This window comes from Pongo pygmaeus, chromosome 11, assembly GCF_028885625.2.
Source record: "Pongo pygmaeus isolate AG05252 chromosome 11, NHGRI_mPonPyg2-v2.0_pri, whole genome shotgun sequence".
NCBI lineage: Eukaryota > Metazoa > Chordata > Mammalia > Primates > Hominidae > Pongo > Pongo pygmaeus.
The window spans coordinates 124,488,622-124,513,880 of NC_072384.2; the positions used below are offsets into that span (position 1 = coordinate 124,488,622).

Genomic DNA, 25,259 nt, shown 5'->3' on the forward strand with positions numbered 1-25,259 from the left:
GCCAATATTATTTATTGTAATAAGAAGTTCCTACCTTTAACATTTGGATGGACTAAGGTATGTTAGCTTAATGGGTCAGCATTGTAATGTGGCCTTGACTTTCTACTCTTCACATTTCAGATACTTTAAGTGTAATCACAGGCTAGCCATTTGCCTGTTGCTATCAGATCCACTCTATGTGTACCTTGTTTGGTCTATATTGCAGGGGGTTGACTTCTGCAAACTACATATCCCAGACTTCCTAACCGACTTGCTTCCTGATAGGTTTGTATGATGGAGGCAGTGGTGGGACATTGGAAGGTAGGAGGAAAGAAGAAACCAGGGTATTTCTCCTCCACTCTTTCTGCTTAGGGAGTGTGCCTTCTCTGTAGCTCCAGTCCCCACTGGCTATAGCTTCCCTGTTTTGTCCCAGCCCTCAACAGGCAGTCTCTGCTGGGGTTCTTGGTCCCGTTGGGCTCACCTAACTCCTGTGCTCTGGTACCATCTGTTCCCTTTGTCTCTCCAGTCTTGCTGTCCCTAATCTCTTAAGCTTTTCAGTTCTTCTAACACCTTTGTAACTAGTTCCTTGTATTCAGTTTCCTTCCTGGAACCATCTGGTGTGCCTTTGTTCTCTTGGTAAGACCCTGACTGACACAATTATGGCGATACTGATACTTAACTTGTAGTACTGTTAAATTCAGTTTGGACTAACGCCTCCGCTGTACATATTTTAATTTTGGCCTAAAGGTTTCTCAGTACACAGTGAACTGTAACCTAACTTGATGTGTAAAAGACTGTCACCTGCGCTTGTAAAAGTAGCCAAGTCTCATCCAACCACAGGCAGCCCTATTCAAATAAAGCAGACACCAGCTGTTTCTGTCCCTCATTTGCATTTTCTGTACATACTTTTTCCTTTTACTGTCCATAAATGTTATCTGACCATGTGGCAGTCCTGGAGTCTTTTTGAACGTGTTCTGGTTCTGGGGGCTGCCTGATTCACCATTCTTTGCTCAATTAAACTCTTAAATTTAATTTGTCTAAAGTTTGTCTTTTAACACCATCATGAGGATTGTAGGACATAACTCACTGAGAATATGATATTACATATGTAAATTATAAGGCAATATTTCACTAATTGAGTATTTTCAAAAATAGATATAAACCATATAATGATATAAAATAAAGAATAACTTATTCGTATGCAGTATCCAGATTATCCAGATTCTTTTTTTTTTTTCCGAGACAGAGTCTTGCTCTTTCACCCAGGCTCGAGTGCAGTGGCGCTATCTCGGCTCACTGCAATCTCCACCCCCCAGATTCAAGCAATTCTCCTGTCTCAGCCTCTTGAGTAGCTGGGACTACAGGCGAACACCACCATGTCCAGATAATTTTTGTATTTTGAGTAGAGACGGGGTTTCACCATGTTGGCCAGGCTGGTCTTGAACTCCTGACTTCATGATCCACCTGCCTCGGCCTCCCAAAGTGCTGGGATTACAGGCATGAGCCACTGCGCCCGGCCCAGATTCTTAAATTTATAACTTTTAATGGCTATAATCTGGTTAACTCTAATCAAGAGGAAATACTTAAAAAACTTTTCAGTGTCTTTCAGCAGTTGTTATAATGTATACCTAATCAATGTTTATCTGTTCAATACATGTTAAATCTGTGGAATAGACTGAAAAAGAAGTCTACAGTGATTTATTGCTTTTGGACATGCTTCGTTTCCTTGGGCCTTGCCAAAAGATCTGGAGACACAGTTTCATCCCAGACAGGAAAGAAGACTTGGTAATTTTGTTCAGTAGTTTTGCCAGGAGTTCTTTTAACCCATTCTCTAGATTTTACCCAAGTTTTACACTGCAGGCCAGCATAATAATCACATTGCAAAAATCTCAAACCACTTTTACAATGCTTTATTTAAAAAGCAAAACAAAAGTGTGAAGTTTCAATATTATAGTCATAGTGGCCTAATATCTCTACTTTCCCTCTCATTACCTGTTTTTACTTATTTTTATAACCCTTTAAAATATTCCTTTTCCTGTAGTAGGTATCCCTCTCTCAGATCCAAACATTGCTCAGTTTAGCAGAAACATCAAGGAACATGGGTAAAGTGGAAACACTGTGCTCGACATCTTCTCTGATATTTCCTGGACTTGTTTCTCGAAAGCATCCCTAATGACAGGAAAGGGGATCTATACCTACAGGGGTTAAAGGGTCAGGCAGCTTTTATTTTTGGAGGGGAATTTACTAAGTCATCATCATTCCTGACGACTTTGTGCATGTTATGGAATGTTGATCCTCCTTTCCATCTCTTCCGCATCTAGCAAAATCCACGCTTCCATCTAGACCCAGCACTCTGAGGCCATCCCCTAAGTCTCATGAATATAGAGTATTTTTTATTTTTTTATTTTCTTCCAATTGATTTGACCCTAAGTGTATTAATTATCTGTTGCTGTGTAACAAATTACTTCAGAACTTAGTGGCGTAAAGCAACAAACGTTTATTATCTCATACATTTCCGGAGGGCCAGGAGTTTGGGAGCAGTTTAGCTGGATGATTCTGGCTGAGGGTCTCTCATGAGGATGCAGTCAAAGCATTGGCCAGTAGGCAGTCATCTGAAAGTCTGACTGGGAGTGGAGGATCCAATTCTAAGACAGCTCATTCATTCACATGACTGTTAGCGGGAGGCCTCAGCTACTCATCACATAAGCCTTTCCACATAGTTTCTTAGGCAACATCATAACATAGCAGCTGACTTCCTGATAGGAGACTAATCCAAGAAATACAAGGTATCTGACCAAAATGGAAGCTATGATGTATTTTATTACCTAACCCCAGAATTGATAAAAATATCCATGGTCTATTGGTTACACAGACTAATCCTGGCACAATGTGAGAGGGGAATATACAAGGGTGTAAGTACCAGGAGGTGGGGCTTGTTGAGAGCCGTCTTGCTGGCTGCTAACACACCAAAAAAGTTTTTGCTTCCATAATTATGAATTACAGTGTTTATAACAGAATTATACTAACATTGATGCTAACATTTTTAAATTAAAATTTAAAATTTTAATTTTTTAAGTAAAAAAAATTATACTAACATTTTTTTGAGAAAATGTTTTCTAGAATAAGCTCGATGAAACCAATTAAATTTCTTGATCAATTTTCTATACAGCACAAGTATCCTATTTCTAATTGTATTTTCATGTTTATATTTTTTATTGTATTTTCATGAATTTTTTTCCACATTTATTTCCTAAGATGTTATTTGTTGCTCAGGTTTACTAAGGCTTTTTGCTAATCAGTTTTACTATCATGAGTTTTCTGTTGCAGCTTTTAGATCTATCAAGTCAAATTTTCCATCAAGTCAAATTTTCCAAAGCTAAGTTGAACAGATGCAACTTTGGTGAAGACTGATTCTATATCGATATTTATCAGCAACTCCAATTTTGTATTTTGAACAGTTGTAACTATAGTAATTTTCATTCTATGGTAATTATTTCTGTCTGTAATTTTCCTTGTGAGTTGGATTAAAGGCCACTATTTGGTAGTTATTCCTTAGCTAATCTATGAAGTAGTGGTGAGTAATCCCAGGTGGTTCAGAATTGCTTGATTGTCCAGGAAGGTCCTATAGCAGAGCTTACTAACTTTGTTATCCATCTTTCTGTGCCCTGTATTCCAGCTGCCCTCACCATCATTGAAGGAATATATAAGCAATATCCCTGGCATCAAAACATAAAAGGTTGTGTTCCCCAAGGGTTAAAGTGAACCCTCAATCGCCTCACCTCCTCTTCCTAAGTGCGACTTTTCCCCACCCTTCCACCTGACCTTAACCCAGTGAAAACCTGAAAGTTGTTGACATCTGTGAGCTTTGATCAAATTAGGGCTAACAGCAGGTTAAAGGAAAAATCAGGTTTTTGAGGGCTGAAAAACACATTGGCCTTTTTCTTCCTTAAAGTTTTCTGAGCCTGGATCCTGGAACCAAGTGCTCCTCCTATTAGGTGTTTATTGAATAAATTAACAAATGTATGAGCAAATTTTAAAAAACTGCTTAATTCCTGAGTTCCATGAAGGGCGTTAGTAGGAGAAATCTTTTGAGGACCTACATTTTTTTAATCTGCAAATGATGCTCTCATTGTTGTATGACTGAGAAACTCTCAACACAGAGACACCTCATTTTAACTTGATTATGCTACAACTGGCTTAGATTATTTTTCCTAATAAATGAAATTCTACAGAAATGACAGTTCCCTGCATTTTCTCCTAATCCATTTATTGGATTGATGTTCCATGAATTTTCAATACTTTACATACATTGTAACAAGAAGGTCAATCGTAACCTCTTTTCACCCCTTCTTGGAGAATTTCCTTCAACCAGAAATCCATCAGTTTGTTTTTTGGTGTGTGCTCGGCCCCTCTTTTGCTCTCTCCCTTCCCAAAGGGAACCCTTTTATAAGCTGAGATGAACCATTTAGATTCTCCCTTTTGAAATGGTCAAGCTGAGAAACCCAAATTGAGTTCTATGATCCTGGCACTGAAGATTCTCAGGCTAAGTCATAACATGCTTTGTGGTCTGTGTTTCAGAGAGATGAATGTAGGTGAGCTGTGTCTGGGGAAGGGAGGAAGGTACCAGGCCAATTACAGTAACCACAGAAAGAGGTGAGGAGAGCCACCACGTATCTGCAGTGGAAATAAATTGAAAAAGCACTTGGTGGAAACTGCACCGAAGAGGGGGTTTGTGGAAACAAAAACAATCAAAGACATAGGAGTTCAATCTGGGTGACTGCTGGGGACACAGATGCCTTTAACAAAGAGATCACAGAAAGCACTGCTCCTTTGAGGGTCTAGATGTTCAGCAGGCAACTCAAAACTGGGAATTCAAACAAGCCTCCCTTTGTGACTTAATATGTTCTTTTAAAAATGGTACTGTATTAAGTTTGGTAGGAAAGCAATAGAATTACATTGTTAAAGAGTGTTAAGATAAAGAAGGAAGAAACCGTAATTCCACTGTTACAGTTTTATGTTTCTTTTTTCCAGTCATTTTCTGGATGTTTAAAAATATGTACTATTAGATTGCTTTTAAATAAAAATTTTAATTTTGGATAAGCCAACATTTCTGAGTCTAGGGTTTCCAAAACTAAGGCTTGTGGAGGCGTGCTGGGTCAAAAATAGAAGCTTGGTAAATACTTGCTCAATAGTGGCCGGACTGATGGTCTAGAACACTAAATATAAATTTAAAATGTTTTCTTTTTTTGAGGATTTAAATGTTTCCTTAACCTGAAAGCGAAACAGATTTTTGTTTGTTTTGCTGTAACGAGAGAGGAAGGAACAAGAGAGTAACTGACAGGGTGAAGCAACTTCTCCCAGAAACTTTTGGACCCAAACGCCTTCAAGCCCGGATCATTGGAAAGTAACTCGAAGAGAGGAAAGAACGAGCGCAAGCGTAGCGTCAAGGCGGCTGCAGTCACCCGGCCCCGGGGCTGTCTCCGCCCCTGCCCTCTCTCAGTCGCCCCTGCCCTCTCTCAGTCGCCCCGCCCCGAGGGCTGTCTCCGCCCTCGCCCTCTCTCCGCGTTCCGGGTTCCGGGGGAAGTGTGTTACCCGGACACTGGCCCGACTACTTTCGTTCCGTCCTCCATCGTTTTCTCCCGTGCAATGGCGTCCGGGCTGGTAAGACTGCTGCAGCAGGGGCCTCGCTGCCTCCTGGCTCCAGTCGCCCCCAAGCTGGTCCCTCCGGTTCGGGGAGTGAAGAAGGGATTCCGCGCCGCCTTCCGCTTCCAGAAGGAGTTAGAGCGGCAGCGCCTTCTGCGGTGCCCGCCGCCGCCCGTGCGCCGGTAGGAGCCACCTCGGGAAGAGGTCTCAGGGTGGCGGTCGCAGACACTGGGTCTTCTTCCCGCGGTGTCGTGCCTGTGGCTGATGCGCCCCTGGATTAAGCCTTAGGAAGTTTGCGATAGAGACACCCGTGAGCTGTGGGCGCGTGGCCTGAGGCAAAGAAAATGGATTTGTGCCGCGGGCAGTAGAGCTTCGGGCTGCTCCCGACATTTTGAAACTACCATTTAGGATTTTGTCTACTGAAAATTGGGAGAAATGGGGCTAGCTGGAGGGTCTTCCTTATGTGAACTTGGATGTTGTAGCCCCATTTGTAATGCCTGAGAATTCCGATAAGCGGGAAGAAAGCCGTCCACAGCATGGTAAATTAAGGAGAAAAAAAATTAATCTACAACCCGAATTCTGCTGTCTAGAGTAAAAGGGAAAAAAGTTAGCTTTAGATTTTTGCTCTAATTAATGTTGTTCTGGTAACAGGTTTGGCAGAGAGAGACACAGGTTTTTATAGTTTCAAACCAGATCATACTTTACGTAATTTAAATTCCTTCATCTTGCTTTTTCTCTTTAATAATGTGTCTTTGACATGTTGTCATGGCATTACAAAGAGATGTACCTCACTCTTTTTTATGGCTCTGTATATGGGCCTATGAGCTCCATATTATTGCCATTAAAACCTGTGTAACAGCGTGTAAAGGGAACGCATATGTAGTATGAAATTTTGAAAGCTGTTAGTACTTTAACATTGCTCTCCAAAAAATGTTGATCCACTTTGTACTCCTACCAGTAGGAACTGTCTTCTAACAGAGAAGATTATGGCAAAAAATAAAATCTCTTCTTAATTCCCATTCCCTTGTTTATTATAAGGTTAAGTATTTTAGACTCTCAAAGTTGGAAGAAACTTTATGGGTTGGACAGATTATATAGGTGTATATGTTATATGTATATCTTACGACTTTCAACCCAGGTTTTCATACTTTGCTTCCCTTTGTTTCTTAAAGGGGTTTTATATTGTGTTACGTATAAGTAATCCACAGATGACTTAAAGTATACAGGAGGATGTGCATAGGTTATATGCAAATACAGGTATACCTCATACATATCGTAGGGTTGGTTCTAGACCACGACAATAAAACGAGTCACATGACTTTTTTAGTTTCCCAGTGTATACCTAAGTTATGTTTGTACTATTCTGTAGTTTATTAAGTGTACAGTAATATTGTCTAAAAAGCAATATATGTACCTTAATTTAAAATACTTTATTGCTAAAAAATGGTAACACAGAGACACAAAGTGAGCACAAGCAGAATTGCTACAAACCTTCAGTTTGTAAAAATAAAATGCAATAAATCTGTGAAGCACAATAGACCGAAGTACAATGAAATGAAGTGTGCCTGTACTACACCATTTATATAAGAGACTTGAGCATCCATGAATTTCAGTATCCAGGAGAGTCCTTGGAACCAATCCCCCACAGATATTGAGGGATGACTGCAAATATAACATACTAGTATTTATGGCTTGAATCTGTGAAATTAACATTTATGTTTCATACTTAGGTATAAAATATAGTTTCATGGTTAGAGCAGAAATAAGGAACCTAAAAGTTAGGCTAATGGCTTGGTCTTTTATATTGAAGAACCAATTTCATGTGACAATTGGATCAAAGGGAAAATTAATCCAGTCATATATGTAGAATACAGCAAAGGACTGCCATATTTATCCGACTTCAGTCTTAACATTTAGAATATCAACCTGGCATTGAAAAGAAATATAACCTTCTTTCATTTCCTTTATATAATTAATAACATTACAACACAGTGAACAATTTTTATATCACAGTAAGAGGTTGTTCTCTTTACCATCTCTTACTGTCTTTACATTTTCAGTTCAGAGAAGCCGAACTGGGATTACCATGCAGAAATACAAGCTTTTGGACATCGGTTACAGGAAAACTTTTCCTTAGATCTTCTCAAAACTGCATTTGTTAATAGCTGCTATATTAAAAGCGAGGAGGCCAAACGCCAACAACTTGGGATAGAGAAAGAAGCTGTTCTTCTGAATCTTAAAAGTAATCAAGAACTATCCGAACAAGGGACATCTTTTTCACAGACTTGCCTCACACAATTTCTGGAAGACGAGTACCCAGACCTGCCCACTGAAGGCATCAAAAATCTTGTTGAGTTTCTCACTGGTGAGGATGTTGTGTGTCATGTGGCTAGAAACTTGGCTGTGGAGCAGTTAACACTGAGTGAGGAATTCCCAGTGCCCCCAACTGTATTACAGCAGACTTTCTTTGCAGTTATTGGAGCCCTGTTACAGAGCAGTGGACCCGAGAGGACTGCACTTTTCATCAGGGTACGTAATTATTTTTTATTTATTTATTTATTTATTATTTATTTATTATTATTATTATACTTTAGGTTTTAGGGTACATGTGCATAATGTGCAGGTTAGTTACATATGTATACATGTGCCATGCTGGTGCACTGCACCCACTAACTCGTCATCTAGCATTAGGTATGTCTCCCAATGCTATCCCTCCCCCCTCCCCCCACCCCACAACAGTCCCCAGAGTGTGATGATTCCCTTCCTGTGTCCATGTGTTCTCATTGTTCAATTCCCACCTATGAGTGAGAATATGCGGTGTTTGGTTTTTTGTTCTTGCGATAGTTTACTGAGAATGATGATTTCCAATTTCATCCATGTCCCTACAAAGGACATGAACTCATCATTTTTTATGGCTGCATAGTATTCCATGGTGTATATGTGCCACGTTTTCTTAATCCAGTCTATCATTGTTGGACATTTGGGTTGGTTCCAAGTCTTTGCTATTGTGAATAATGCTGCAATAAACATACGTGTGCATGTGTCTTTATAGCAGCATGATTTATAGTCCTTTGGGTATATACCCAGTAATGGGATGGCTGGATCAAATGGAATTTCTAGTTCTAGATCCCTGAGGAATCGCCACACTGACTTCCACAATGGTTGAACTAGTTTACAGTCCCACCAACAGTGTAAAAGTGTTCCTATTTCTCCACATCCTCTCCAGCACCTGTTGTTTCCTGACTTTTTAGTTATTAATTGGACATGCTTGAGATAGACAGAAGGGAAAATATTCTTTTGTAATTCACTTCTTTGATATATCACCTTGGAAGTGAATTTTTCTCCCAAGAAAAACTGAGAAAGACCTAAAGCTTTTTTATGGAAGGGCTGTAATTATTCCAGTTGTCTCTTATTATGGATATCATCAGAAGTGAATATTAAATTGTGAATTGTGATTTCTGAAGGACCACAAGGCATATCATCTTTAAGTTTACATCCTTAGGGCCAAGGATACTGCCTGCATGAGAGATACTCAGTAGATGTTTGGTGAATGAGCGAAGTCAAAGGACACTATGCAGAGGCCTGTGCTTCAGTACCAGCTGCTGTCTGCTCTTCCAAGTGATGAAATCTTGGATTTCAAGTCCCTCTAATGTATAACTCTTTGTTAGCTAGTGGCTTAGCTAATTCAGATTCTTATGTAATTGGTACAACTTGACTCCCACTGTCCTTTTATAATTTATTAACTGGGAGAAGTTTTATCCTCTGCCACTGGATAAAAACATGAGGTTTTGTTCACTTTTTGATAATAGAGATTCCACACAATCCCTTTAAGTCATAAAAACAGTCTTGATTCAGGCACCTATCTGACTGACATTCAGTCTTTAAACCAGCATTACATGCTGTTGGAATCTGTTCATTTAGTTTTGATACCAAGTTTGATAATTTTGCTAGAGAATATCTGTATTTACTGACACTTCAGGCTTTGTTCATAGGTAAGACCTATGTTTCTCCCCCCAGTTAGTTTTTTCTATAGAAATTCTGACAAAGTCCTTTTTGATTTCCAAACTATAACCTCTGTGGAGTAAGTTTTAAAACTAAATAATTTTTGGTCACCATTTTGAAATTCTACAAGGTAGTCATTAAACTATGTTGGAAATATTTACCATATTGTAATGCGTCTTAACAGTTCCAAGTAAAGATCTTACGAAATGTAGATAATTCAAATATCTATTTCTAAGTTGAGCTTTGATGTCCCTTATAGTAGAATTGACAGGTTTGGATTGTCCTGTTTCATTTGTTCATCCACTTAATGTTGAGTGCCTTACTATGGGCCAGGCACTGCTGAGCTCTGAAGCCACTATCTAAATAGGATTTGATCCTACTCACAGCTCATTATTCAGATGGAATGCAATGTGGAAGTGCTTTCCTAGAGGTGTTAAGGTGCAGAGTGAACTTAGAGGAGGCAACAACCAACTTTAGTAAGGCTAGAAAAGGTTTTACAGAAGTGATTTGTGCCCCTTAAAAGGATGTTTTGGGAAGACAATGTCAAGGATGAGCTTGTGCTTGGGAACTACAGTTAATTTTTTGTGGCTGGATCATATTGCATTTGGCGAAGTGATCAGAGATGAGTCTGGACCTTTAAGAGCCAGTGTACAGAAGAGCTAGCAGTATTACTAAGAAAGTGGTTTGGGCATCAGTATCAGCATCACTGGAGAACTTGATAGAAATGCAAATTCTCAGGCACCCCCTCAGGGTACATAATCTCTGGGAGTAGGGCCTAGGAGTCTGTATTTTAACTAGCTCTCCAGGTGATATCTCTGCATCTGGAAATTAGAACAGCACTCTTAGCCATGCTACAGAGTATGTATTTTGATGGTCTTGTGTAGCGACAGCTGGAGTTGTTCTAAGTGGGAGGTTTTTAATGATCAAATGTGCATTTTAGAAACATCATTTCTTCATACTGCTTCCCTACTCTGGGGAGATGAGATTGGAGTATTGAACTCACACCCTACTAGAAAGTTCTAATAAATTATTAAGACCAGGAGCAAATAGCAAAAAATAGAAGGAGACAATAGAAGGTAATCACTTAAGAAAAATTGAGCTTTCTTTCTATATTCCTACTAATATCTTAGATGATGGGAAAGAGTTGTGTTTCTTTACCTTACACTTGGTTATTCTATATGACAGATAGTAGTTCAGTGATTTTTATATATGTGTGTATACATACATATCCCATAAGGCATATCTACCTCTGTACATTAAAACATTTCAAAATCCCCTACTGAGAATGGATTTGTAAGTTTTTTTTTTTGGAGACAGTGTCTCTGTTGTCCATGCTGGAGTGCAGTGGCACAATCACAGCTCACTGCAGCCTCGACTTCCTGTGCTCAAGCCATCCTCCTATATCAGCCTCCCTAGTAGCTGGGACCACAGGCATGCGCCACTATGCCCAGCTAAATTTTTTTTGTAGAGACGTGGTCTCATTATGGTCTTCAAGCTGGTCTTGAACTCCTGATTTCAAGTGATCCTCCCACCTCAGCCTCCCAAAGTGCTGGGATTATAGGTATCAGCCACCACGCCCGGCCTAATATTTTTTATTAATGAAGCTGAAAGTGTTCTGGTGCTTGGAGGAGTGTTGTAATGAATTGACTTCATTTCATGAACTAAGTGATCTTTTTAAATTTCTTCCCTCCTGCCTCCATCCATCCATCCATCCATCCATCCATCCATCCTGTTATCATATTACTAATGTTTGTTAATACAAGTTAATTGGAATATGTAAATTCCTGTGAAAATTAATGTTTGCTTCCATAGTTTCTATACAACATAATACTTTTTACTGGCAAAATCAATTCTGCTTTGAATGTTCATAATTTCTCAGTTATGTTAGTCATATAAATAATTACTAGTATGTTACAGTTTTAAAGGTTTATGTGAAATTATTAAACGATTTTTTAAAATTATTTTTTATTATTTTTTGAGACAGAGTCTTGCCGTGTTGCCCAGGCTGGAGTGTAGTGGTAGCATGATCTTGGCTTACTGCCACCTCCACCTCCCAGGTTCAAGCAATTCTTGTGCCTCAGTCTCCCTTGTAGCTGGGTTTACAGGCGTGCAGCATCACGCCTGGCTAGTTTTTGTATTTTTAGTAGTGACAGGGTTTCACCATGTTGGCCAGGCTAGTCTCAAACTCCTGGCCTCAAGTGATCTGCCTGCCTTGGCCTCCCAAAGTGCCGGGATTACAGGTGTGAGCCACCTCACCCGGCTGAGTTTTTAAAAACATTATTAATGGAGGAAGTATTGTTATTTAGAGGCCCTGAGTGCCATTTTACATGAGTTTCTATGAGAAGTTACTACTTTTTATTCGTTAATTCTTTAAATATTTTTTTCTTACTAGTAGGAATATAATTCTAAATTATAAGATAGGGCAGGGTACGGTGACTAATGCCTGTAATTCCAATACTTTGAGAAGCCAAGGCAGGAGGATCCTTTGAGGCCAGGAGTTGAGATTAGGCTGGGCAACTTATGGAGACCTCATCTCTATAAAAAATTTAAAAGCTAGCCAAGTATGGTGGTGTGCATCTGTAGTCTCAGCTGCTGAAGAGGCTGAGCTGGGAGGATTGCTTGAGCCCAGGAGGTCGAGGTTTCAGTTTACTTGTGATCACGCCTCTGCACCTCTAGCTTAGGCAATAGAGTGAGGCCCTGTCTCAAAAAAAAAAAAAAAAAAAATTATAGGATTCTACCTTCTGTGGAATTTTGGTAGATCATACTGCTTAAAATAGGTTTCTCGGGCTTGCAAATTTTTTTAATCCAACTATGATTTTTGTAATAAAATTTGTGTAAAAACTATGGGAATGAAAAAGAATAGTACATTTTTGTCTTTTGTTTCCCATTAAGTTCTAAATTTCTGTTAAAAATGTACTCTGTGGCTTCTCTAATTTAAAAAGTGTAAAAAATGTATTTTGAATTGTGGTCCTAATGTTCTTTCTACTAATTAAAATGTATAAATTATATTTTTATATGCAGGACTTCTTAATTACTCAAATGACTGGAAAAGAACTCTTTGAGATGTGGAAGATAATAAATCCCATGGGGCTATTGGTAGAAGAACTGAAGAAAAGGAATATTTCAGCTCCTGAATCAAGACTTACTAGGCAGTCTGGTGGCACCACAGCTTTGCCTTTGTATTTTGTTGGCTTATACTGGTTAGTGAAATTTTAATCTTAACTTTATAACTTTGAGGAAATCCTAAAAACAGACTCCTCACAAAGCCTTAAAAACACTCTTCACATTCCATAAGGAATGTTAACATAACCTCTTCAGATTCCTTAACGTAACTTCTAATTGCATGAAAAGATTTTTAAAAAATCTCTTCCCCATGGTTATTATTTACTACTTCCCTTCCCGCTAGTTATGCTTAGGAGGAATCTGAGTTTTGCTAATAGTAGCTTTTGTCAGCCAACTATTTGCTATAGACTTTCGGTGTGTTATCTTAAATTTTTCTGTGTAGAAGTACAAATGTTGACTTGTTCGTGTTACAGATTTAACCTTAATCCATTCTTATCAGTAGCTTCAACTGAGCCTAGAACTGGAAAAGGAAGGGCCTTAGTTATCCATCAAAATGTATAAATCAACCCATGTTGAGAGCTTTTTAGTTTTGTTAGTAAAAAGTTGACCTGCTCCAAATTAACCTCAGATGTTAAGATTAAAGTGTTAAATGTAAATATTGAATATTTAAGATAGCTAGATTAAAATTTAGGTAAATATTTTTCTAATCCTTGTATCACGAAAGACTTTATAAGTATAAAAGAAATAGAAGTTATCACATGGGGAAAATGGATAGTGTTGTAAAAAGTTTTATTTATTGAAATGCAGAAACAGTGAGATACTCTTTATTACTTACCTGATTGGCAAACCTTTTAAACATATCTTTTATCATCAGTTTATACACTGCTGGTAGGAAAAAAATGTACCATATTTCTGTGAATAATTTTGACAAAATGCCAAGCATCCTAAAATTTTTTATGTTCTTTGATTTTGGTATTTCAACTTTTGGTTGTTTGCCTTAAATTTGCAGGCATATTTTGTGAACAAAGACATTTGTTGTTTATCTCTTTATGCTCCATACTTTGAACAGTTGCTGGGACATGGTGGTCAGTAAATAGTTGTTGAACTAAAAAACAATTAGAAATAAATTTGATATTCCACAAGAGGGAAATGATACATGTACATGATGGAATATAGTACAGCTATTACAGGCGACATTTTAAAAGAATTTTTAATGAGATTGGGACATTTTGGAAAATGATCTTTTATCTAAAAAAAAAAAAGTAAGAAGTAATTTGCCATATCACTACAGTGATTACTATTGCATAGTAGTGTTTTTGTAGATTTTACATAATGACTTTTTAAAACATGATCAGTGATAAAACCAGCAACATTAGACTAAAAACAAAATTCTATGCTTGTTATTCACTTTAAGATGACTTTTTCTGATTCTCAAACTTTGTGCAAATTTGTACGTGTTTATTATTATAAAGTTTAACTTATATAACCTTTGTTTCATTTCCAATTATTGTCATAACAGATGTTTTTTAGCAAATTTATTCCATATTGTTGTTGTTTTATTTGTGTAGCTTCACTAGTTTTTCTTTAATTTGGTTTCGGTCTTCACTTTCAAATCAGCTTATATTGAATCTGACTTAGTAAATGCAGTTGCCGATTGAATCTGGTTTAGTAAATGCAGTTGCCGTGCATGAAACTTTCAGGAGATGCTTCTTTTAATTGCACAGATGAAATTTTAGGTCAGAAAATTTCCAGGAAGTAGTTAAATATATTTCAGAAGTAGCAAAACAAATAGGATTATAGTTATTTGATGTGCACATTCTACATTCTTTGCTCCCTTGAAGGAACATTTTACATTTTTAAAGAAGATAAATAGTTATGATATAGAAATATCAGTAAAGCAGAGGAATACCTACGTTAGATTTATCGATAGAATACTCATAGCCAACATTGAGTGTTACGTCACTTGGGAATAAATTAGAGTGGATTAGAAATATATAAAATGATTTTAAAATCTGAGCCTGTTTTGAAGCTCTAACGTTCTTTTTTTTTTTTTCCTTTTTATTTATTTACTATTTATCTTTTTTTTTTTTTTTTTTTTCAGAGGTCTCACTATGTTGCCCAGTCTGATCCCAATCTCCTGGGCTCAAGCAGTCCTCCTGCTTTGGTCTCCCAAAGTGTTGGTGTTAAAGCTGTGAGCCACTGGGAGGCCAAGGTGGGCGGATCACAAGGTCAGGAGATCGAGACCATCCTGGCTACGGTAAAACGCCCGTCTCTACTAAAAATACAAAAAACTAGCCAGGCGTGTTGGCGGGCGCCTGTAGTTCCAGCTACTCGGGAGGCTGAGGCAGGAGAATGGCGCGAACCCAGGAGGTGGTGCTTGCAGTGAGCCAAGATTGTGCCACTGCACTCCAGCCTGGGCAACAGAGCAAGACTCGGTCTCAAAAAAAAAAAAAAAAAAAATGTGTGAGCCATCATGCCTGGCCTAAAGTTCTTAATTTGAAATATAGAACTGGTTTCTGGTTTCTCATTTGTGTTAAAGTTTACATGACAGACTCAAAAGGCATAATTTTTTCAACAGAATTTTTTCCCAAGTTATATCACACATTAAAAATAAAAATAGTCATAATTCCTGATAATATTTTTACTAGTTTCAGGTTTTTGTAAGGAGGTATTTATTTACATATTCTTCCAATTCTCTCATCAACAATTGAAAACGTAGATACGACTTGCTTTTTTGACTTGATAGAGTTGTATATATTTCTCAGGAAACATAAGTGTATCTGTCTAATGACCATATGTAATGAACTTGCAACAAATCTAATTAAAATCCAAAAGACGATCTATCAGAGCTATTGTGTTACTTCTAATGGGTGTTATTGAAATAGACGTAGAAGGCATAATTGCTTTATAACTGCTTTGTGTACTGTCTTATAATATTCCATGTAATTTAAGACTACTATTTGTTCTCTTTCTAGTGATAAAAAGTTGATTGCAGAAGGACCTGGGGAAACAGTATTGGTTGCAGAAGAAGAGGCTGCTCGAGTGGCCCTTAGAAAACTTTATGGATTCACAGAAAATAGACGGCCTTGGAACTATTCCAAGCCCAAAGAAACCTTGAGAGCAGAAAAGAGCATCACTGCCAGCTAGCCAGCCGTGGATGCAGCAGCCTGAAACTTGAGAGCGAAAGTGAGATAAATGTCAAAGGTGTTTCAAGCCAGACATTTTCAGAATTGTGGAGAAATAGATGTTGGTTTTGTTTCTGTTTTTTATTGTGTTCCCAAAATTAAATAAATGTTAACCAAGTCACAGTGTTACTGGTTTTGTTTTTCTAAAATCTTCGTTTGATCAAATCTTTTTTTTTTTTTCTTCAGATGGAGGCTTACTCTGTCGCCTAGGCTGGACTGCAGTGGTGTGATCTCGGCTCACTGCAACCTCCACCTCACAGGTTCAAGCAATTCTTGTGCCTCAGCCTCTGTAGGGATTACAGGCACCTGCCACCATACCCGGCTAATTTTTGTATTTTTGGTAGAGATGGGGTTTCACCAAGTTGGCTAGGCTGGCCTTGAACTCCTGACCTCAGGTGATCCACCCGCTTTGGCCTCCCAAAGTGCTGGGATTACAGGTGTGAGCCACTGTGCCCGACCAGATCAAATCTTTTTTTTGACATTTTTGCAAGAAATTTTCCTAATGTTCTTGATTTAATTGTATAGAATTTGTATAATTAGGTGTATTTTGTTTGCCTCTAGCTTTGAGGTATCGTAATTTATGTATCTTATGTGAATTTTTTGCTGTAATACCAATAAAGTTTTTTTCTCCACGTTACATTGCATTTTAATTTGATATACCCAGTAATGGCAGGAGGTTGATGAACTTTGCTTCTGTAATACAATTTTAACTAAAATAGTAATGTTAAAACTCTTTGGGAAATGCATAGTACAGATTATAAGTAGGCAGCTATTTACATGATCCCTAAATTCTAAGTTTAAAATTCTGTATACTTCTAGTATGTTTCTTATTCAATTTCTGTTATAAATAGCAGGAAAAGGCAAATTTTACGCTTTTCAGAAATTGCCTTTTCTAAGAAGTTGAAACTCAAAAACAGCTTAAAATATTAATGGTGAAGGGAAAATAAAGCAGGTATTTATCAGTTAAATTTAGCATTCCAGTCATAATAATAGTATGTACCAAGCACTGTTCTAAGTATTGGAACACATTTAATTCAGTAGAGAGGTTTTGGTTTTCTAATCCTTTGTGGTCAGTTCAATAATCCCCTAACTGCAAATTCCTTTTGATGTATCATTTTTTAAAAACTTTGGCAACAGTAATTTTTAATTTGAGTCTTCCAGTAGTCACTCCCGGGGGTTAACAAGAATAGCAGTTCCTACAAGTTGAGACTAGAAAAGAGGTAAAATGTTAAAACCAACAGTACTTTTGCCATGAATTTATTTATGTTTTTATTTATTAGTCAGAGTCTCGCTCTGTTGCCCAAGCTGGAGTGCAGTGGCGTGATCTCAGCTCACTGCAACTTTCGCCTCCTGAGTTCAAGCGATTCCCCTGCCTCAGCCTCCCAAGTAGCTGGGACTACAGGTGCGTGCTACCATGCCCAGCTAATTTTTTTGTATTTTAGTAGAGATGGGGTTTCACCATGTTGGCCAGGATGGTCTCAATCTCCTGACCTCGTGATCCATCCACCTCGGCCTCCCATCCACCTAGGCCTCCCAAAGTGCTGGGATTACAGGCGTGAGCCACTGCACCCAGCCTGACATTTTTTTTATAAAGAAAGATGAACTTTGAAATACCTTTCCTGAGACTGGCTAGGAAAGTGGAACTTGAGTTATCTTACAGGGTTTATAGCTCCCAAAGGTAAAGCAGAGACTTTTTGGAGGGGAAAATTTGAAAAATAACTAGTTGACTGCATTAGTAAGTTAAAAGTGAGTTAAAGTTGACCCTCGAACAACGTGGGTTTGAATTGTGCAGATCAGTATGTATATGCAGATTTTCTGCTTCTGCCACCCTGAGACAGCAAGACCATCCCCTTTTCCTCCTCTTTAGCCTACTCAGCGTGAAGACAAGGATGAAGACCTTTTTGATCATCCATGTCCACTTAATGAATAGTAAATACATTTTCTCTTCCTTTGATTTCTTTAAATTTTTAGCTTACTTTGTTGTAAGAATAAAGTTTATAATATATATAATAAAATATGTGTTGATTGTTTATTAATATATTATCGGTAAGGCTTCCAGTCAGCCATGGGTTATTAGGAGTTAAGTTTTTGGGAAATTTAAAGTTATATACAGATTTACTGCTACATGAGGGGTCAACATCCCTAATCCCTGCATTATTCAAGGGTCAACTATATTTTACCTTTTTTTCAGAGTTAACTTCAACTCCTAGTAATGGAACACAAGGATAGAGGACCAAAACCAGTGGTAAAATGCCATTTATGTGTGTTACAAGTAAACATGATTTGATACGCATCTCATTGGCACTGTAGGAGAAAAGAGATTATACGACAAACTTTTCTGGAAAGCAAAAGACATGTCTTCTAACCACTTATCCAGCATGTGTGAGATGGCAGAATCTAGCTGTGGTATGATTCTAATTTTTTTTAAGGTAAACATTAAGAAAGTCTAGGGAATTCATTTGCAAACCTAGTAATCCTTTTCTTCCCCCCCTCCCCCACTAAATAGTGCTGATTGCGCATTCCCAAATTTCTCCTGCTCAGGGGAGTTTGCAGGACCTTACCCTACAAGCTTGGAGGGGAACTATCCTTTTAGGTTTTCAAGCTTTTAAACCTTGAATGCTTCCAAATTTACATGTGGGACAAGTCTAGCTCTAGTTCATAAAACTACTTTGCGAGTAGAGATCCATATGCCTTATGTAGAATGTAATTTCAACATATTTCTAAATAAAGCCTTCTTTGAACTTAAATTGTACTTTTTAAAAGCACCCTCTAAAATAGGGTAGAAATGTAGAAAATTTAGAAAAATTGACATACGTTTTCAATTGCATATCAAATATAGCTTGAAATTTGGAACCAGTCTCTGAGTAGCTATTTGTCCTATGAGCCTAACTGCATAAGTATGATATGTGGGTAGAAGGAACATGTGGGTACAAGAATGTCATCAAATGATGCATGTGACCGAGAGCATTCAGTGACCATGTGAAGGACTAGCTCTTTGACTAATACCTCGTCCATGTTGCGAAGACAGTCATAAGACTGGAAGGAAGCACTGACATTTGAATTTAGGTTCACACCAGAGAAAGACATTAGTCATTTACTTTGAAATTCTGACTTTTTCCACCTTTTCCCACTGTCCAGTTTCCTGTGCCCAAAGTATAATTGTACCAAAAAAATCCTCTAGCCAAAAATGTAACATTAATGTCTACAGACTTAATTACATAACCCCTATTCTTTTAAATTCATACTCTTTATTATATGCATATGTATAATGAGGAATATTTTTCTCAAAATGTTGTATGTGGTCACAAGAAAGTAAACTAGAAACTAACACTAAACTCCAAGTTAAGAATGGAACAAATTGGAGCTTTTTGTGTTCAGAGCTGTACTGATTTTGGCCACAAGATGGTGCTGTAATCCTATTGCACAATTTAGTATGTGCATTGGCCATTATGGGGAACCTATTTTCTACCGATACAGGAAAGATGATGTCTATATGGCACAGGATTACCATGAAATATGACTTTCCAAGGCCCCTTTCGGCTCTAATATTCCATGAATACTTCTTCAGGAGCCAGCTCACCTTGTTCTTCCCTTGCCTTTGGATGTTGTAAGAATTTGATGTATGAACAATTCACCTGTGATGTGAAGGTATGGATTTTTGAGCTCTTTTCTATTCACCGGAAAGAAGGAAGAGTGCAGGGCTGCCATAGATAAAACTTTTAGAAGACCTTTTTGCAGGCCTCATCTTGGTGTTTCTTTCTTCCTACTTCCTTTTGTTGATAGGAGAAGATGCACTGCGGAGGCAAGGGAATCCTGTGTTCATCGGGACAGTTCCTGAAGCCAGACGTAGACATCAGGGTGGCCAGCTCATAGCATCCCTCAGCAGAGGGTTATGCACTGAGGATGCTCAGCTGCCGGCATGCTGCCCAAGTTCTCCATCCTAAGCCGACTTTGTTTTTCTTCCCCTCAGTTCATCCCTGTTCCATTTTCCCCAGCCTTAGTTTGCAAAGTCCCTCAACTATTGTCCTCTGGGACCTAGAGTCTCTTAACTTTGGTTGGGTATCAGAGCACTTACTTGAAAGCCATGGTTCTCTCTGTATAATACCAAGAATGATTGCTAGATCTAATCCCATCATGCAAACTAATAACAATTTTTCCTGGAACTTATGCAATCAAAAATCACAATCACACATGCTCCTGAAAAAAGAAAGCTGTTTTGCCATTGGTGGTCTTTGTGCTTTCCATGACTACTTATTTGTTGTTCATTTATCTGCCTGCCTATTAGTGTTTACTAACTACAGAAGACTAATGGTTTAAGAAAACTTTCTGGGAGAAAAACAATTAGGAAAATTAAAAACATTAACTTATTCCTTCTTCGGTTGAGGAAGAACTACATTATTTGATTATTCAGAGGAGTTCAAGGAGTATCTTTTCACCTGAGCTGTCCTGTATTAAAATTGCAAATGAAGGCCTGGCACGGAGACTTATGCTTGTAATCTCAGCACTTGGGGAGGCCAAGGTAAGAGGATTGCTTGAGCTCAGGAGTGAGACTAGCTGTGAAGCGTAGCAAGACCCTGTCCCTATTTCATTTTTCAAATTTCAAATGAACTCAGTTTGTTCTATTCTGATCCTCTTTTTTGCAGAAGACATGAGTAAAGAGGTCATTGACAGAGAAGGATATTTCCGAGAGGGGAAGAGTTTGACTTTCTGATGATGCTTCCTGTACATAAACTATTGATGTCAGCATCTTCACATGAAGACATATCAGTAAGGGCCAGGAGACATTTAGCAATAGACTTACACAGTTAATAAGACAAATCTAGTAAAAAAAAAAAAATCAGCTGACCATCATCAGATGAACTGACTTGACAGTGATGTTCATGAGGCTCCTGGCAGTCCGCCACCAGGACTCAATTCTTGGTCCTGGGATTTTTTATTGTTTTTTGTCTAGGAAGTATAGGCATGGAGGCCTGCCATTCTTCACTTTACCTTTGGCAAGAGATTATAAACTTCAGATGAAGGGGGTATAGCACTAAGAAATTTAAAATTTCATTTTCATTTTGCCACCTAATAATTTTTTGTTTTTTAAGAGATAGGGTCTCAGTAGGTTGCCCAGGCTGGTCTCACACACTTGGGCCTCCCAAAGTATTGGGATTATAGGAGTGAGCCACTGCACCAGGCCCCTAATAATAATTTTATCTGCAAACATTAACAATGTACTTGGTGTGATGAAGAACGGTGATTTCTCATTTTGCAAATTTCTCATTTAAATCACACCATCTCTATTTTTAATCTTCAAGATTCAAGAGAGGGTCAAGGTGGGATCATAACCTTCGATGAAGGAGGTATGGCACTAAGAAATCAAAAATTTCACTTCCATTTTGCTACCTAATCATTTTATCTGAAAACACTAACAATGCACTTGGTATGATGAAGAACAGCTATTTCTCATTTTGCAGATTTCTCATTTAAATCACAACATCTGTATCTTTTTCTTCAAGATTTAAGAGATGGTCGAAGGCACAGTTTGGGAATCCCCAGAGAAATGGGGCTTTAAAGCCAGTAGTGTCTTCCACTCTTTGGCCTCCCAAAGCCGACTCTCAGTAGGCAAATGACACTGTCTTTCAACATTCACAGGAGGTCGAGGACATAGAAGTTACCTCCCAGCTTACCCAGCTCACACCTCTCTCCCAGCTGTCACCACTGATCACTCTTAGTAAGTGGGCAATTGCTACTCTGCTGGCCCAGGGGAAACGCCTGCATCCCTGCTCTTTCTTACCTGCCCTGCATGTGAAATCTCATGTATTATTCAGTTTTTCATTTTCAGAAAACAGCACTCCCGGTACAAAGGCCACTCCCTTGGGCCTCTTTGTAAACTTCTGTTATGATTGGGATTTTCTTTTGCTTCAAAATTTCCTGTCATCTCTCCTTTTTAGGACAGAGTCAAAGGCCAGTTAAGTCAGAGCTTTCAGTGTATTTGGGTCAGTATCTACTCTCTTCCTCCATGGTGTCCAAGGCAGAATCGGAAGTACCCATCTCATGACCTGTCAAAAGAGTGACTACACTGATGGTTTGTCTCAGTTTTAACAAAGGTCTATCATTTTGTTACTTTAGGAAAACTGCAGCCTGTCTCTTGTTCAAACTCAGTGTGACATCTAATCTATAAGATACATTATTTGCTCAAACATGTCTATATACTGAGGCTGGAGGACTGCCTGAGGCCAGGAATTTGAGAGTAGCCTGGGCAACACAGCAAAGACCCCCATCTCTACAAAAAAATTTTTTTGAAAAATTAGCCAGGTGTGGTGGTGTGTGCCTGTAAGTCCTAGCTATTCAGAAGACTGAGGCAGAAGGGCTGCTTGAGCCCAGGAGTTCAAGGCTGCAGTGAGCCATGATCACACCACTGCATTATAGCCTGGGCAACTGAGAGACCTTGGAGTGATGGTGTGATTTAAATGAGAAATTTGCAAAATGAGAAATCACCATTCTTCATCACACCAAGTACGTTGTTAATGTTTGCAGATAACATTATTATTAGGGGCCTGGTGCAGTGGCTCACTCCTATAATCCCAATACTTTGGGAGGCCCAAGGGTTTGAGACCAGCCTGGGCAACATAGGCAACATACTGAGACCCTATCTCTAAAAAAAAAAAAAAAAAAACAAATTATTAGGTGGCAAAATGGAAATGGAATTTTAAATTTCTCAAAAAAAGTTTTAGGGGAAAAAAAAAAAAACATGTCTACACAGCAAAAATGATCTATCACAGGCCTGTAATTTTTGTGGCAGTCTCCAAGTCTAAATTTATTTCAATTTCCCTCAGGGAAACGAGTTTCCATAAATTTGATCATTTTGAAGTAAGACAAGGCCTACAGACCATTGACTTAAAGATATCAAAATGTAGTCCGGGCACGGTAGCTCACACCTGTTATCCCAGCACTTTGGAAGGCCGAGGCAGGCAGATCATCTGAGGTCAGGAGTTCGAGACCAATCTGGCCAACATGGTGAAACCCCCGTCTCTACTAAAAATACAAAAATTAGCCAGGCACAGTGATGTGTGCCTGTACTCCCAGCTACTGGGGAGGCTGAGGCACGAGAACTGCTTGAACCCGGGAAGCGGAGGTTGCAGTGAGTCGATATCATGCCACTGCACGCCAGCCTGGGTGACAGAGCAAGACTCTGTCTCAAAAAAGAAAAAAAAAAGGAAAAAAGAAAAAAACAAAGTACACATACATAGTTGTGAACAGCAAAGCTCAGCCCACTTGACAAATAATAATTCCAAATGGCAAACTGATGGAGTGCCAAATGTCAGGTTTTAATGTAAAGTTAAAGGCAAGTAGAACTCAAGGGCTAAAAAGAAAAAAATGTTTTTAAGTTTTGATAAATGTTTTAAAGTTAAATTCTGATTTAGGTTAGACTGCATAAATCTTTAAGAAATTAGTTTTTTAACAAGCAGGCAAATGGTAACCTTAGAATTATGATATTTGTAGGCTGAATGCCAGTGGCTCATGCCTGTAATCCCAACACTTTGTGGGGCTGAGGCAGGAGGATCACTTGAGGTCAGGAGTTCAAGACCAGCCTGGGCAAGATGGCGAGGCATGTCTCTGTAAAAAGAAAAAGGAAAAAAAAGAATTATGACGTTTGAGTTCAACTTGGAAAGTTAGCTCGAAAAAAACAAAACAAAACAAAAAACCCTGTCATTTCAAAAACACTCCTGCCTATCACCAAAAACGAAACACTTCCTGTTCCCCCAGGATTTCCAAAATACATGGTACCCAGCAACTTCATTCTGCACTTGCTACAAAATCCGTTTCTTTGCTGAGAATTCTTAGCCATTGCTGCAGTGAATGTAGCTAAGAGTAGAACTAGGATTACTATAATAGTTACTCTGTTGAAGTGATCTATAAAATGAGACGTGTTGAAGCGGGGAAGCGTTTGAGTGTCAGGTCTAGAGGAAAAGGATAGGAAAAGTCTCTGAGCTTTGAATTTCCTGATGTTTACATAGTACAAAGTTTATTAGAAGAGGCTGACGAATGTTTAAAAGGCTCAGTTTCTTCTACTGTATTTTCAAACAGCAGAGAAATAGCTTTATTTTTACTACTCATAACAGTTTATTTTTACTTTGTACAAAATACAAAAATGCAAATCCAAGGAGTACAGACCAGTAGTGACAGGCACACTGCACAACAGCAACCTTGTCTAGCAAGACAGGAGTTTTTTAAATTTTATTTTAGTGAATACATGCATTATATAAAACAACAACAACAACAACAAAAACACGAAGAGGCTAGAGATTTCACCGTTTCTACCCCCAAGATAACACTTGCTATCAAGACTTTGGAGGGGGATGGGGGAAAAGAATTTAAAAGGCAAATAATTTTTTTTTCATAAAAAGTAAAAGCTACCATAAAACATTTTTTTTCTGTCACACTGATTAAATTTCTTCTGAAAAGCCGCACATATAGACAAAACAAAACAAAAATTCCTGAACTGGACAAACAGCAAATACTCAAGAGGGTTGTTAACCTAGGTAATAGTTCAGTAGTTTAAAGAATCTTTTAGACATTTGGAAGCCTTTCTATTCATTCCTCAGTACAGTGTTCCAGCCATCCTGCTTGTTTTTTCCCTCCAATACCTCCCAGAACAGAAATGCTTGCATCGAGTCTGTTCCTAAGAACTAGTTTTGAAAAAGAAGCGATGTACAAAAATATTTAACAGAACTATGAAAGATGCAGGAAAGGAGTCTTTCTTCATAGCAAAGTAGTCGTTGCTTTGCATGGTTTCTTTTGTATACTCTTCAGGGTTTGTTTATCTGCCCCATGAATAACACAGCACCTACAGAATTAAAAGAAAACAATGCATGACTGTAAATTAATAATCCTTAAAATAAGATGGAAGGTATTCTATTTAAAGGAAGGGAAACAATCATGTTTGACCTCTTGCTCAGTAGTGTTGTCCAGTAGAACTTTCTGCAGTGGTAGAGATGGTCTATATCTTTGTTGTCCAGCATGGTAGCCACTAGTCACATGTGGCCAGAGAGTGCTTAAAATGTGGCTAGTGTGACTAAGAAATTGAATTTTAATTTTATTTTTTATTTCTTGAGACAGAGTCTTGCTCTGTCGCCCAGGCTGGAGTACAATGGCGCGATCTCAGATCACTGCAATTTCTGCCTACCAGGTTCCAGCAATTCTCCTGCCTCAGCCTTCCAAGTAACTGGGATTACAGGTGCCCACCACCATGGCCAGCCAATTTTTTGTATTTCTAACAGAGATGGGGTTTTGCCATGTTGGCCAGGCTGGTCTTGAACTCCTGACCTCAGGTGATCCACCCATCTTGGCCTCCCAAAGTGCTGGGATTACAGGCATCAGCCACTGTACTCGGCCAGAAAC

The 25,259-nt window shown here is 38.5% G+C and overlaps 2 protein-coding genes across 13 annotated transcripts in view; one reads left to right on the forward strand and one right to left on the reverse strand.

Annotated features, from left to right (window-relative positions):
• Positions 1 to 5,523: 5,523 nt before the first annotated feature.
• Positions 5,524 to 24,428, forward strand: MRPL44 (mitochondrial ribosomal protein L44). Of its 11 annotated transcripts, XR_008500971.2 has the most exons (8): positions 5,573 to 5,804; positions 7,683 to 7,987; positions 8,096 to 8,151; positions 12,646 to 12,824; positions 15,663 to 15,873; positions 17,157 to 17,274; positions 18,064 to 20,639; positions 22,694 to 24,428. XR_008500971.2 is itself a non-coding variant. In XM_063648409.1 (6 exons), exons 1-5 carry the CDS (start codon positions 5,626 to 5,628, stop codon positions 15,832 to 15,834), a joined length of 891 nt encoding a protein of 296 aa, XP_063504479.1. In that variant the 5' UTR covers positions 5,573 to 5,625; the 3' UTR covers positions 15,835 to 15,873; positions 17,153 to 17,887. The 11 variants fall into 11 exon arrangements, 6 of the variants coding, with proteins under 6 accessions (XP_054333041.1, XP_054333042.1, XP_063504477.1 ...); XR_008500968.2 differs by having other exon boundaries at positions 5,554 to 5,804; positions 7,683 to 8,151; XR_010122950.1 differs by lacking the exon at positions 17,157 to 17,274.
• SERPINE2 (serpin family E member 2) overlaps positions 23,958 to 25,259 on the reverse strand; it is a 64,016-nt gene continuing 62,714 nt past the window's right edge. For both annotated transcript variants that reach the window (XM_054477064.2, XM_054477065.2), the window contains one exon: positions 23,958 to 24,705. In XM_054477064.2, coding sequence (XP_054333039.1) covers positions 24,668 to 24,705 — 38 coding nt within the window. In that variant the 3' untranslated portion in view covers positions 23,958 to 24,667. The remainder of the gene's footprint in view (positions 24,706 to 25,259) is intronic.

What these genes read in the sequence shown, in the direction of transcription:
- MRPL44 (XM_054477066.2), top strand. Translation starts at nt 5,626, where the DNA reads ATGGCGTCCGGGCTGGTAAGACTGCTGCAGCAGGGGCCTCGCTGCCTC. An exon ending in CCGCCGCCGCCCGTGCGCCG is followed by an intron (nt 5,805 to 7,682) that starts GTAGGAGCCACC and finishes TTACATTTTCAG; the next exon opens with TTCAGAGAAGCCGAACTGGG. An exon ending in TATTTTGTTGGCTTATACTG is followed by an intron (nt 12,825 to 15,662) that starts GTTAGTGAAATT and finishes TTCTCTTTCTAG; the next exon opens with TGATAAAAAGTTGATTGCAG.